Source organism: Amia ocellicauda, chromosome 1, assembly GCF_036373705.1.
Source record: "Amia ocellicauda isolate fAmiCal2 chromosome 1, fAmiCal2.hap1, whole genome shotgun sequence".
Lineage (NCBI taxonomy): Eukaryota > Metazoa > Chordata > Actinopteri > Amiiformes > Amiidae > Amia > Amia ocellicauda.
This window is the reverse complement of record NC_089850.1, coordinates 54441698-54454460: the sequence shown is the minus strand read 5'-3', so window position 1 is coordinate 54454460 and position 12763 is coordinate 54441698. Positions and strand designations below refer to the sequence as shown.

General features: G+C 44.1%; 1 protein-coding gene across 1 annotated transcript; it reads right to left on the bottom strand.

The window, feature by feature from the left end:
* Positions 1–17: 17 nt before the first annotated feature.
* On the bottom strand, positions 18–9415 carry tbrg1 (transforming growth factor beta regulator 1). Its single transcript, XM_066709407.1, has 16 exons — positions 8933–9415; positions 8343–8512; positions 7931–7988; positions 7720–7802; positions 7067–7103; positions 6268–6330; positions 4798–5034; positions 4279–4349; positions 3568–3800; positions 3157–3296; positions 2530–2676; positions 2035–2132; positions 1593–1703; positions 1154–1302; positions 881–985; positions 18–609 (listed from the first exon to the last, which is right to left on the bottom strand). Exons 1-16 carry the CDS (start codon positions 9011–9013, stop codon positions 497–499), a joined length of 1896 nt encoding a protein of 631 aa, XP_066565504.1. The 5' UTR covers positions 9014–9415; the 3' UTR covers positions 18–496.
* Positions 9416–12763: the final 3348 nt, after the last annotated feature.

Below are 12763 nucleotides of genomic sequence, written 5' to 3'. Positions count from 1 at the left end.
TTTCTTAAGGTAAAAGGTAAAATGTTAAAACAACTTTTATCCTTTATATTTCTAACAACCCTAATTCATACAGATAGTTTACAAGTTTTAATCCTCTATACACAGAAGGAAACAGTAAAAATAAATGGCAAGATGGGGTGAGACCTGTTCTACCACCCCATTCACTGTCACCAGCATTGATATTGTCCTCCATTAGAAGCAAGCCTGAAGACAGACTAAACTACAGTACACCTGCCAAGGGTAAAAGTCCAAAATACCTCAATGAAAGAGGTAGAGGGATGTATCTTTTTTTTATATGATCATAGAATAATAATCCCTTAAACTGAAGGTCCATTCAAAGACAGCATGTCCAGAACCGCAAGCCCTTTTCCACTTGCCAAAACCAAAGAAGCCGGGCTATGCTCCGGGAACGAGCCAGCAGACTGCGGAGGACATGTGGAGAATCCGTGGCACCGGCGGCAGCTGCTCTCGCACGTCTTTGCCTCCGTGGTGCTGCTCAGGGGCTGCTGAAATGAGACGTGGAGGCCGAAGGCTGGAGCGAGGGGGAACCCAGACACTGCGGACCCAACAGTCTGGGGTGGGAGGAGAGGGAAGGCTGGGGTGGCCGGCCTGGCAGTGACAAGAAGAGGAGGTGGAAATCAGATTGTTTTAAACAATGTTGGAAGAAAGTCGGGAATGGGGATCAGAGAACACAGTAACTGGAAGAACAAACTCCTTTTCTCCAAAGTGTCATTAAAGGCAAGTTAATAGTTCCACACCCATGACTGGTTTCACAGGCCTTGATTAGCCCCAAAATAACACTGGGGTTAATTTGGGTCTGTGAATCCGGACCCCAGTATCTGCTGCAGTGAACACTAGGGATCTGCAAGCGACGGCCCACCTGGTGACTGGATCCTGTAGGCGCTGAACACCTCTCCCTCGCTGCTTTTTCCCGTCAGGGCCGTGCTGCCCGCAGGGAGGGCCTCCACACTGGAGCACAGCCGCACTGGGGAACAAAACGTCAACCACGCGAGGGTCAGCACAGCGATGGCTAAAACTTTGTCACTCAAACTCAGCCTGGTCAAGTCCAAAGATTCAAACATTCGCAGAACAGCCAGACACACAATTACAATTCGATGACAGTCAGATGTCTGAAACCCTTGCAGTTTCTCACCTGCCGTGCTGTGCTTGGCCGGGACGCTCTCCTCGAACCCCTGCTGCCTCTGGAAGGCCTCAAAGTTGATCGAGGCGTCATCCTCAGACAGGCTTTGATGCAGCTGCCCATCCCCGGGGCGACACACCTCGAAGCGCACCCACTGGTAGCTGAGAAGAATGAGAAGTTGGGAGCGGCCAAATTCACATTGCAATACATTATTGTGCAGCTCATTTAAGATGCATGTCCCTGTGCACTCAAACCAAACAAAAACGAGAGCGCACGACAGAAGCGTTCAAGGAATCTGCAACCAGGATTTCATATATTTCTCGATTTCTTAGCAGACCATATTCCAAGGATGATATCAGACACTGCCTGATGAAGTTACCTCTTTGAGAATGTAAATACATACTGACATTCTCAGTGCTACATGTACAATAGCCTCATTGAAGGGACTCACTTCACACATTTGCGTGCCCCTGGACAGCTCTGAATCAGGTTCTGAATGGTGGGATGAGAAAAGCCGAAGAAATACGCAGCCGATGGCACGATGGACGTCAGCGGTTTACCTCTATGGATGGGAAAGAAAAGGTATAACATTTTTTGAAACGGTCACATTTGGGTAAACAGGAACTCTCTCTCTTTCTTTCTCTGCTTACATAAGGATGTCTAACCCTTCATAGTATGCGTGCAATGTGGGCTTCATACTGCACGGTGCATCATTCAAATAAGCCACTGACCTCCATTACATGTCAGATGAAATTACTGGAAAAAATACTTCTACCTGATACATCTCAACATTGCAAATTTGGTGACTAGTAGTGAGACAGTTTTGCAGCAATATTTTCATTCAATATACAGTACGTTGTTTGCAGTGCTAAAGTGATGTAAAAGTCAATCACCTCTTGGCTGCAATAGTCTTCAGCAGGTTGGCGTGGCAGGTCAGTGCTGAGGAAGCAACTATGGCACTCTGGGGGTCTTCTTCTGGCACGATCTCAAACTGCAACAGAAACCCAGCGCAGCCGGTCACACACGACCTTGTCTTTTTTATCCGTATGGCAGACTTCTCTATATGATGCAAAAGGAGTTCTGCTTCTCCTAATCGGTTTGATGTTTGCTTTAACACTATCTATCCACTGTCCTCTTCAAAAGAATAAGCCAGCTTTTCTCAGTCAGGACATGCTGGGCACAATACAGAACATCACTGGGCCTTTTCTTCTACTAAGTAAGGTACAGACAGACATACATTGCTTATATTCAGATCTCCACACTGAGGTCTCAACCTGAGAGCCAAACCGACCAACAAAACCAAAAACACATCCACGTTTGGCAGCCACAAAGAGCAGAAGCCTGGCTCTGTGCTCCGCGTCCGTGTGCCCCGCAGAGGTCTGGTGTACCTGCGGCCCGCCACCCCCGTCCTTTATCTGGCAGGTGTACAGACACTGCTGCTCGGGGTTCTTCATGCTGGCGAACATCCTGGTGCTGCAGAAGCCCACGGGGTAGATGGCGCTCTCGTCGTGGAAGTGCAGACGGTCTGTGATGATCTGCAACACACCAGCAGTACATCACTTCACTCCGCCTCCCACTGTGCCCTGTGACAGGATCATGATCTGACCGCTTTGTTTGTTTTGTCCCCCTTCATTTGGTGACTCCATTTAAATCCTAGAAAATGTGTTGAACTCAAAACTGAGGCCCGCACATGATCACGGTCTTAAATATTGCCTTACCCTGCAGGTTAGTGCTTATACTTTTGATTTAAAACATTTCAGTGCATTGTTATTTATAATTACTTTGTTCTGATAAAAGGTGTGGCATAATAGATGGAAACTGATGGAAATAGATGGGCGGCTACTACAGAAGAATATCTGCGGGAGGATGAATTTCCATGCCCAGGCCAATTGTCCACTAACCGTACATCCATGAACAGTGATTTCAAGCCAACGTATCCTTAAATGTGAAAATCTACAAGGTGACAGGCTGGAAGCATCAGGTAGCTCCTACAGAGCAGGCCGGGAGCCACTGACCTCGCCCAGGCTGTACACAGTCAGTCCACCCAGAACGATAGGGAATACCGGTCTGCCCGTGGAGTCCAAGGGGATTGGCTGGACCAGCTTCCGAGCCCCGCCCTCAGCCATCTTCTTCTTCTTGGACACTTTCCTGAGCACTGGACGAGACCGAGAGGGACAGGGACACACACACGCGCACACATATTAATACTGCTGTGTCTGTACACACCAATAAGCTCTCACACACCCCTTCCTCTGTGGCTCAACATTCACTCATGACATCAAATGAAAGTTTTTTACTAGGTGAATGAATCGTGAATGTACACAGCGCTTCGGGACAGGTAATCCGACTACCACCGTCCTGAGCAGCTGAACTCCTCGAACGATGCACCTCCGAGACTCAGAGCTTCCAGCCGGTGCCCGACCTACCGTCGTCCCTCCCGTTCTCCCTCCCTCGCTCCTTGCGTTCTTTCTTGGACTTCTTGCCGGGGCCCTCGTCTGCCCCCGAGGCGCTGGGGACGAGGCTGGTGGATGCCCCCAGGAGGGCGGCACTGACTGCGCCGGAGCTGAAGGACGCCGGGGCGTGGGAGCTAGTGGTGGGTGCAGAGTGCAGCTCCCCCTCTGACAGGGACTGGTACTGCAGCAGGGTCTTCAACAGAAACCTGCAGACGCACAGACAGTCACTTACACAGCAGCAAACAGCAGATTTACACTCACTGCACTAACTGCTGCCATTTTTAACTTCAGCCACAGGACTTTGCACCTAAGTAAGTTATTGCCACATGTGTCAAGCCAACCGCATAATCTACAAATACTATACATTTTTATATCAGGGTTAGCTTTAGGCATCTTCAAATTAAAATATTTTGTATTATTGTTTGAGGACATAACTTGCTTTACGCAAACTATAATTTCAGTTTCACACTATGCCGTTTAGCACTTGGTTCATGCTTAGTGGAAGACATGTTGACCCACTCAAACAATCTCATCTGGTTTTCACATAGACCCGTTAGTGTTACAGAACACCTAATAACAGGCAATTTGTAATGACAAGGGGAGAAAGTCACTTTGCATTCCGTACAACATTCAACTCCACGCTGCATTTGACGACCAATACTTCAGATATACAGACAAGTGTACCTTCGTTCTTCTTTCGCTCTGACGAACTTCTCCTCTAAATGGGCCACTTCATCACAGAGCGCTGCGTTCTCCTGGGGGCGAGGGGGGACACATCAGGGTCAGAGGGCGCACATCCAGATCCTCCACTTGTTACCCACTATAATTTCTCCCAACTCCACCCTTCACTAATTCAATAAAGTTCAGAGACTTTTTTTTTTTGCCTTACAGCAACCTGCCCATCTGTCTAAGTGCTTTATGAAACTGAAATTCGAACTGCAGATCTCGCAAAGTTTTAAAGAACTTTAAACAACATTCCTGAAATGTAAAATCAGACCCCCAGTAACATCAAAGGACCGAAAGCTCTTTGTGCCAGATTAGCTGGTAGTTTTCTCATTTCCCGTCAACTCTATCCGTTGTGAGTTAACGGATTATGAATGAATTCCCTCAGGTGCATCTAACTCAGAGGAGGCCCAGAGACGCACACGGACAATGCTTTAGCGCTGGCACAGGATTTTATGGAGATGCCTGGCAAGTACTTACAAAAATCATGGCCCGGGCAGCCTTGCGCAGACGGAGGTACTTCATCTTGTATTTCTCATTCTGGTTCTTGCGTAGGACTTTCTTCACCTTGGGCCTGGGCTCCGAGAGGCTGGGAGGGGAGGGGAAGCTGGGCAGCGGCCCCGTGGACCCCGAGCTGGAGAAGGCAGTCTGGGCAGGAGCGGCTAGGAAAGACTGGGCGGTGAAAGCTCGAAGGGCCTGCTGCCTCTCCTCATCGGTCTGTGTGGAGAGAGAGAGAGACAGGGAGAGAAAGAGGGGGAAGGAGAGAGATAGAGAGAGAGAGAGGGAGGCCTGAGTCACAGGGAAACAGGCTGAACACAAGAGAGGGAGAACAACCAAGAACTGCCCACCCACAGCTAGCAAGGGGGTGGCATGAGGCCTTGTTTGCATTTAATAGAGACTGAGAAGAAAGTAAAACACCCAGCCCTCCAGAAGCAATAAGGATCTGTTGCACTCTTTGCACTTGCCAGGTTACGACAAAACAAAACAGGAGTGACGCCATCTAAAACTACTTTGTGTCTAATTTTAAAGCGGTAGCACTTTCACTCCCGTTGAGGAAACATAGACAACCCTGAAATCAAATCGGCTGGCAGATTAAAAATAGAAACGAGGAAACGTGGTGGCGGGCAGGTGGCATGCTTGGAGATGAGGAAGGTGAAGGCCAAGCAAATTGACCTGGGGGGGAAAGTGGGACAACATAAAGAAGCCAGTTAACAAGAGGTTTTTATAAATAGCCGGGTGACATTTGAGTTATAAACAGCGGTAAAAGTTTTAGGAGCAGTGAATTTCCAGCCAAGAACTGGTAGGCAGAGTCAGTGGTTAAAGCGCTGAAGGGCACACATTGAATCAAACCCCCTTCCCAGGCAGCAGCAGCAAAATCCAAAGGAGGCAGTTTAAATGCAAGTAAAATAAGTAAAATGAATCCTAAAATCAATTAAGGACAGCGGCAAAGAAAATGACAAGGCAGAATGAAGACAAAGCGTGTTTTGTTAAAGGAACACAGTGTTAAAAGGCAGGACAGTTTGCCACACTGCGCACTGAAACAAATCATAAAGTGGAAATAAACTTCAAACACAAGTGTAACAAAACTCAAAACCATGAAATGGAACTTTAAAAGTATATGGCAAAACTAAGAAAGTAAAAAATAACCTCCCCACCCCTGATCCAGACTTCTCCTCTAACCATCAACCCACCTACTGCCCCTAAACACAACCAGATTCAGTCCTAGACAAGAAAAGCAAAGAGCAGCAGCCCAGTGAATCACTGTCTCGATTGCAGACGGATAGGCAGGCGCTGTCTTTTCAATTCATTTAGTATTCTGTGTAAAATTCTACCTGATAGATTTTAATTTGCAAATGTAATAACTGAATGGACCCCGATCGCCCACTTGGGAGGGGGTGAGTTTCCACAGCGGCTCTACCTCCTGCCAGGTCCCCGGGGGTCGGGACTTACCAACAGTGCAAAGACTCCGTTCCTGTGCTCAATCCTCTTGAAGCGCCTGCTCCCTTTCTGAGTCTGTAACATAGCAGGACACTGAACTGGAAGCCCGGCTCTGACAACGCCTCGTCTCTGCTCTACCAGCAGGGCGGCGCTCGACCGCTCCAGACCCCGGCAGTGTGAGGCACGGGGCTGCACTGAGCCGTCCCTCCGGCTCAGTGTAGGCGAGGGCTGTGAACCTATATTAGTAATGACTCTGCGTTCTAAAACTGCACTAAGTGAAAACAGTTCATCCCGGTCTGATACCGTCCTCAAAACAAGCTAATGCAAATAAGTAAATAAATAAGCAACTTAAAATGAATAAAAACAATGTGCTGAACAAATAAAATCATGAAAAATCATGAAAAGCCAGTCAACATTAAGGTAATTATTATAAGATATATAGTGCAGGTAGTCACATGTTTATGGTTATCATCATTACAATCACTTAAAAAAAAAAAAAAAAACATTTTAGATATAAACAAAATTATTAACAGAAAGTCGAGAAATAGCTTAAATATTTCAGTGCACAGCTATTTGAATGCTGGGAGATTTTTGGCGTCACGTTACAACAGCAAGAAATCACCAGCAGAATAAATTGAGGATTAAACGCATGTCTTGAGCACCGATCTGCACAAGGTGAGGGCACTGTCCCCACATATATATATATATATATATATATATATATATATATATATTATACATTATATATATAGCAGATCCAATGTTATGATACACTTGAGTCAGTGGAGGCGATGTGTTGAGTCTGCCTTACCTCACGGTACATCACAGCTTCCAGACTAGACTTTGCACTGCGGGGAGACAAATGCAACGTAGTTCAAAATGTTCTGTTGGTCATGTTGCTACATTTTTAAGGGACATCCTTTTTTAGGCTTTAACATCTTTTCACACTTTCTCGTGGACTCCAGGATAAGATAATCCAAGACCATTCAGAAACTGCACCAGTGTACTCATGAATTTAACATCACTATCAGCCAACATGGCTACATTTACAGGGAAAGAAAGTCAAATGACTACTTCCACTTCCTAGTTTTCTAAAATAATCCTGTACTCAACCTCGTGGCAAGACGTTATTTTAAATACTTTTGCAATTATGGAAATTACTCTCAAGATGCCTTAAAGGACAATGTCTTAACAAGCACAAAGGCATGATATATACGCCTGTAGATGAGTGTCCTTTAACCCAGGCATTCATGATTTGTGATTTGTATCTTAGATGTGAATATCAAAATGTTACCCTTGCTGGATCTCTACACACACTTTTAGAAACACACATCTCCAAATGCTGGCTGCGCTCGTGAATGGACAGGAGCAGCCAAGCAGCAGCACCGCTACAGCAAGGCAGAAGCAGCCGCACAGTTTTCGAAAAAGGTTTAGAATCAGACTTGGAGTCACAGGTATGCCTACTTGGACTGCACCAAGCCCCTGTCGATAATCCTCTGCTTGATCTCTTTGATGTGCATCGGCCGGCCGGCTTCCTCAAGAACGATCTGAAAAGCGAGGGTACAGAAATATCTTTAAATACACAACAGGGGGACAGGGGGGTGACGAGCACACCGAACTGAAGCGCACATATTACCCCCCGCCATGTGTGCACGACCAACAGGAAAACACACACCTGCGCAGCGTCCAGCCAGGTTAGGTTTGGCTTGTCCGCAACATCGCTGGGAGGATCCCTAAAAGCACAGAAAGAAGACTATCTATAAGTTCTTAAAAGCCATGAAAGATTGAAAATATTCAAAAGCAAAAGTGCTAAAAAGGAGATCATTAATTATGCAGAATGTATTACATGTGCAAGGCATATTTGTGCTCATATTCATGTATCTATCACATTAGCATTTGTATTTGACTTGCACCTCAATGTATAAGGAAATATAAATGGTTTGGATACATGTATTGACAAAACACAGTACGTAACCTTTGGCTGATATAACATTGTGTATTAACTTGGACTAAGGCATCATCCAAACACATAAAGACACTCAGATGTATAGAAACACAGAATCACAGTAAAAACTGCGCCGTCTCACGTCTCCAGTGTCTCGGAGGTTCCTGACAGGCTGGCCATGTTGTCCAGCGCAGGGAACAGGGAGTAGCTGCCCTGTCCGTCCGGCTCCATCTCCGACTCGAAGTTGGACAGGGTGTTCAGGGGGTCCATCGGGGACAGGGGGGTGCCGGGGGTGTGGCTGCTGGTGGAGGGCTTTGACAGCACAGAAACAGAGACGTTATTTCCTGGCACAGTCCTGAGACATGGCTACCTGGGGGTGCAGGTCTGCCAGTGCGAACAGGGGATTTCACCACAAGCGGAATGCTGGCATTATTGCACTGGGACAGCAAGGGTTTCTGCGTCTTTCTTAATTTTGTCCGCAATGTGTGTTTGCAAACAAACATCGCAGCGAAAGAAACTGGAGTTATTGAAAGCGTACGATTGTGTCTGTATAAACTGAGGTGCTCATATTTTATATTAATATTTAATATCGCAAGACTTGATGGCAATGCTACAAAGACTTCTATTGAGACAGAACACAGTGTTCTAGAATTCTGGGTCCCTCGGCGTTCTTTAATTCTGTGGCGCTTGCTGTAAAAGAGAGAAGTTGATCCGCTTTCCTGTAAGTCTTACCCCGCTGCGGTCAGTCCGCGGCCTCGGCTGCTCTTTCCCGTGGATCATCGGAGACTCCTGTAGCTCTTCCCCGGCCTCCATGCTGCAATCTCCGGCTGCAGGACGCTTTCCTGGCCGCAGTCACTTACCAATGTTCCAGTGATAAACAAACCAAAACAATGTTTTACTGCGACGTGTTTTTAATATATTAATATAAAAAAATAATGTATTCAGGATCAGAGTTTCCACGCCTAAATTTATTGAATCATTGACAGAGGCAGCGTCTTGACCGCACAGTAATGCACGTCATTTCACATTTCCTCTGGGAACCAAATATTAAGGTGTGATCTGCCGGGGGAAGGTTTTCTCCGCACACAGGCCATAGAGAAGTCAACGCGGGGCTGCAGTGATACAAACAAGACAGGTTTTAGATGCAGTCATATATTTAAGTGACCTAAAAAGTAATAATGAATCAATACAAGACATTCAAGTGTATACCTTTAAAGGAGCAGGAGTAAGTTCCGTTTAAAAAATAACCCCCTACTTGAGAATGTAATGTTCAGTGTTCACCATAAGAGGGCGACATTAATGCTATTTACACCAGTCAGAGAAGCACATGTACTTATAGTCCAATAGCCAATATAGTCCAGCAGAGGGAGACATTGCACATTTATAAATCAGTTTATGACGCATCTGTTCACCTCAAGTCATTTTAGAGTAGGGCATCTGCTAAATATAATAATTAAGATAATAATAATAATAATAATAATAATAATAATAATAATAATAATAATATACAGGTTGAATACTTGCAGGCAAATAAAGGTATAGAAAAGAGTCCAGAATGTTAATTAATTGAGGATTTATTTATTTTCCAACACAATAATTCCATATATATATGGAATTATTGTCTTGGAATCTCCCGATTGGTTAACGCAGTTACATTTTCACATTGCAGCCAGGTATATCACAACCTCAACCAGGTTTCTGATTGGTGAATCTTAATTGCCTTCAATTTGATCATTAGAATCATTAGTTAAAATTATGAGCAGTGGATCGTACAACTGCCAATCCAGAACTGTCCAGCCCCCCCATTCTAAAGTGCAAACCAGATAAAAGTGTGGTGGGGTAGTTCACCATTTGATGTGTTAATCTTAATAAAATAAAATAAATCCTGGATTTGTAAATGATGAGAAATCCTAGGGATCATAGATGTAGATGTTGGGTCCAGATCTTTGCATCAAAATGCCCCTGGCATGTGCTGCTAAAATTCACATTTTAGCTCCTACACTGTTACTTGGAACTACCAGCTTTTTCTATATCCCAAAGTAGCTTTATTACCTTTAGTGCATGTGACAATTGACACCTGGGCTCTAGTAAAGCCTGTAGTTGGTAACTTCTGTTTTGAGCTTGTGTACAGTGCAATTGTTTGCAATTGTTTCGCTGCAATTGGAAAATTTTAATTGTGTTGCCATTCTAGGGCACTTAAGTTTGCAATTGGTGAACTGCTGTAGTAGGGAGGGACTTGTGCTCAGAGTCAGTGTAATTCAATGCAGCATGGATGTGCTCTTCCAGTTAGTTACAGATGGACTGTAAGTGACTCCTAGACCTCTGTGCCAGCAGCCTTTGGTGCCCCCCCCCCACCTCCAAAGGGTAAGAACTAGCAGTGGGACTCCAGTGAGAAGACTGGGAGATGCTGCACATCACTAGGCAGCTATGATCACCTCTGATTCCTGTCCTGCCCTCGACTTCCCCTTGGCAGTCACCTACTTCCCTAATCCCTCCAACCTCCTCTGCCACTTCCTCCTTGCTTTTGCCTCCCACCCCTCTAGACTGTGTCCCATCTGCCTGCCACATTTTCTCCTCCCTTGATTCTGCCCTAATGTCTTGTCTGCTGATTTTGTGCCTCTTTCAATCACACTGCAAACTCTTCAGATCCCCCTTGGATGCTCCCCTACCTTTGTCTCGACCAGACTGCACTGAGCTCCTCTCTTGGCAGATGCCCTTATCAAGAGTGACCTACAGGTTACATGAGCAACTAGTCTAATTCTACTGCTTACACATTACTGGTACTCTGGTTTGTGATTTCCCTGGAGCTCATACCTGACTTCACTGCATATCTGCACTAGTTACCCCCTTGACCTAGGATGTATGTGGTGTACGTCTGTGCTGTGTTCAGCAATCCATTGAGAACTTGCAAGTATTGAATATTGATTTCAATAAAATTGAAAATTGTATTGTTGAGCCTGCTTCTCTTTCCAGAAAAATCCTAACATCACCCTGGATAAGGACATTACCACTGAATTGCTGTGAGTTTTCTGCCCTTCCAGTTTTTTTTTCTGGTTTATATATATATATATATCAGACTGGCATCTCTCTCTTCCTTTAATAGTGCTATAAACTACAGAAAGTGATATTGAAGATTGTGCTTTATGAAGAATATTCATAATCCATATAGTGAAATCTGTTTCTTGAGTGTGTTTATTTCTCTACAATGGATTTCTCAGATGCTCTTAGACAGACATTGTGATTTACTATACATTTTTTTTTTACATACAATTACCCATTTATACAGCTGTGTTTTTACTAGAGCAAAGTACCTTGCTCAAGGGTACAATAGCAGTGTCCCCCACCTGGGATTGAACCCAAGATGCTCCAGAGCACGCCCACTACTCCGCACTACAAGGCATATACTTACTGTTCCAATTTAGAGTGATAACTTTACCAATCTAAAATATGTACACTTTAAAATGTATGAACTGTACGTCACCCTGAATAAAGATTAATACACATTTAGTGTTACCAAATACAGAATGTGAGCTATAAAATTCAATTGCTTTCAGATTTTTAAAAATCCTGTTTATACCTTGATCCTTTATTCCCTATCCACAACAAGTGCCTATATTTGGCCCAATAGATATACTGATTGCACAAGGCTGGTGATTGTTAAATTTAGTTACACCCATTTTGTTTAAATTACAATTAAATACTAAGGTGTTTAATTACCTGCATAATAGGCTTCCATCTGATCGAGGAGAGTAAACTCAGTACTGGAGGCTAAACATCCACACTGATTGTGAATTGTCATTGACTGCACACCGTGGGGTTCTTCCCATTTCTGCTCACCAGGTGTCGCCTTTTTCAGACATTTGATCACTTTTAGGGGCTTTAGAGTTTGTGAGGGTGATCAAATCCAGATTGTTGCGAACACCTAAACATAAAGCTTATTTTTTGCTATTTTTTCATGTTTGTGTATGCTTTTAGATCAACATTTGTGATTTTGGTTGCAAAAAACAATACATAAGCAACAGTCAGGCCAATCAGCTAGTTCCATGAATGACACCAATTAATCCAAGCACCTAATTGCATTACCTTGTTTAGCTCACAAGTGATTTGGCTCTTTGCAGTGATTAATAGGTTTGAAACAGGTTAATTGGGGGCAGCTGTGCATTATGAAGAACCAATGCAATTTGTTAATGTGATGTCCAAGGATTGCTTAATTAAGAAATACAAATTCTGCCATATTAATATAGTGAAGTATTTATTTTATGATTTATATGAATGATGTTGATTATTATTTACATTGTGTATAACAGTGATATTAGCCAGGCCCCCATCAATATTAAATGAGAGTAATTTAAATATTATGTGGCTATAGCTGGTAAAGAGCACAATCATGACTAAATTTCACCAATAAAGATCTATGAAGTTCTCATTAAAGCAGTGTCTGATAGCATACCAACATCAGAAAGTATTTAATTGTGCATTGCATGTATAAATATAAGTTTTTTTTTCTGTAATCCTGCATACTAGATAGTTGAATTTAATCATCATAAATGCTTCAAGACTGAG